Below are 1,347 nucleotides of genomic sequence, written 5' to 3'. Positions count from 1 at the left end.
TATATATATATATATATATATATATATATATATATATATATATATATATATATATATATATATATATATATATATATATATATATATATATATATATATATATATATATATATATATATATATATATATATATATATATATATATATATATATATATATATATATATATATATATATATATATATATATATATGTGTGTGTGTGTGTGTGTGTGTGTGTGTGTGTGTGTGTGTGTGTGTTTACCTAGTTGTAGTTTACGGGAGGGGAGCAAGCTCTTATTGACCCGTCTTTATACCTTGTTTCGTCTAGCTTAGCTTTGAAACTGTGAACACTGACTGCATTTACGATGTCTATATCTAACCCATTCCAGGTGTCCACAGCTCTATAAGGGAAACTGTACTTCTTAATGTCTCTTATAAACTGCACCTTCTTCAATTTTTTCCCATGTCCCCTTGTAGCCCTTGTTTCCAGGCTTAAAAAGTCTCCATTCACTTTATCCAGGTTATTCACCATTCTATAAATACCTATCAAGTCTCCCCTTTCTCTCCTACTTTCAAGTGTTGGAATTTCCAGTTTTCTCAACCGCTCCTCGTAAGTCAAATCCTTCAGTTCCAGTACTAACTTTGTGGCTGCCCTTTGCACCCTCTCCAATTTTCTAATATTCTTCTTAGTGTGAAGGGACCACACGATCGGCGCATACTCCAGTCTTGGTCTTATCATAGAACTAATTAACTTTTTCATCATATCAGCATCCAAATATGAGAAGGCCATTTTAATTGTCCTTAGCAGATTTGTTACTTCTCCCGTGATTTTATTTATATGCCTGTCTGGGGCTAAACCTTCTGTAATTGTCACCCCTAAATCCACTACCTCTTTAGACCTTTCCAAACTAAAATTTTCCATTTTGTAATTGCCGTGTACTCTCCATTTACTTTTTCCAAATTCCATGACTTTACACTTATTCAGATTGAATTCCATTTGCCAAGTTCTAATCCATATACCAATTTTATCAAGGTCCTCTTGCAGTTTCATACAGTCATTTACATTTTTCACTCTCCTCATTATCTTGGCATCATCCCCAAACAAATTGATATGACTCTCAATTCCTTCAGGCATGTCATTCACATAGATGCCGAACATGACGGGTCAACACCGACCCTTGAGGTATTTCACTAGTGACCTTTGGCCAGGAAAAACTACTGTTTCTTATCACTGTTCTTATTTCCCTCTCACTAAGGTAATCCTTCGTCCATTCCAATAATTGTCCTCTAACTCCTCCATTGTTCTTAATCTTCTATAGTAACCTCTTGCGTGGTACCTTGTCAAAAGTTTTCTTTAAATCTAGGT

The 1,347-nt window shown here is 33.8% G+C and overlaps 1 protein-coding gene across 1 annotated transcript; it reads right to left on the bottom strand.

Moving 5' to 3' along the window:
- Nucleotides 1-243: 243 nt before the first annotated feature.
- On the bottom strand, nucleotides 244-1,140 carry LOC123511131. The gene has a single exon (XM_045266753.1). The coding sequence runs from the start codon at nucleotides 1,138-1,140 to the stop codon at nucleotides 244-246; it is 897 nt and encodes a 298-aa protein (XP_045122688.1).
- Nucleotides 1,141-1,347: the final 207 nt, after the last annotated feature.

This window comes from Portunus trituberculatus, chromosome 31 (genome assembly GCF_017591435.1).
Source record: "Portunus trituberculatus isolate SZX2019 chromosome 31, ASM1759143v1, whole genome shotgun sequence".
Classification (NCBI taxonomy): Eukaryota; Metazoa; Arthropoda; class Malacostraca; order Decapoda; family Portunidae; genus Portunus; species Portunus trituberculatus.
Note: the sequence above shows the minus strand (reverse complement) of the source record. Positions and strands in the feature narration are given on the sequence as shown.

Excerpts from the sequence above, each read along its gene's own strand:
- LOC123511131 (XM_045266753.1), bottom strand. The coding sequence starts at position 1,140 with ATGTTCGGCATCTATGTGAATGACATGCCTGAAGGAATTGAGAGTCAT.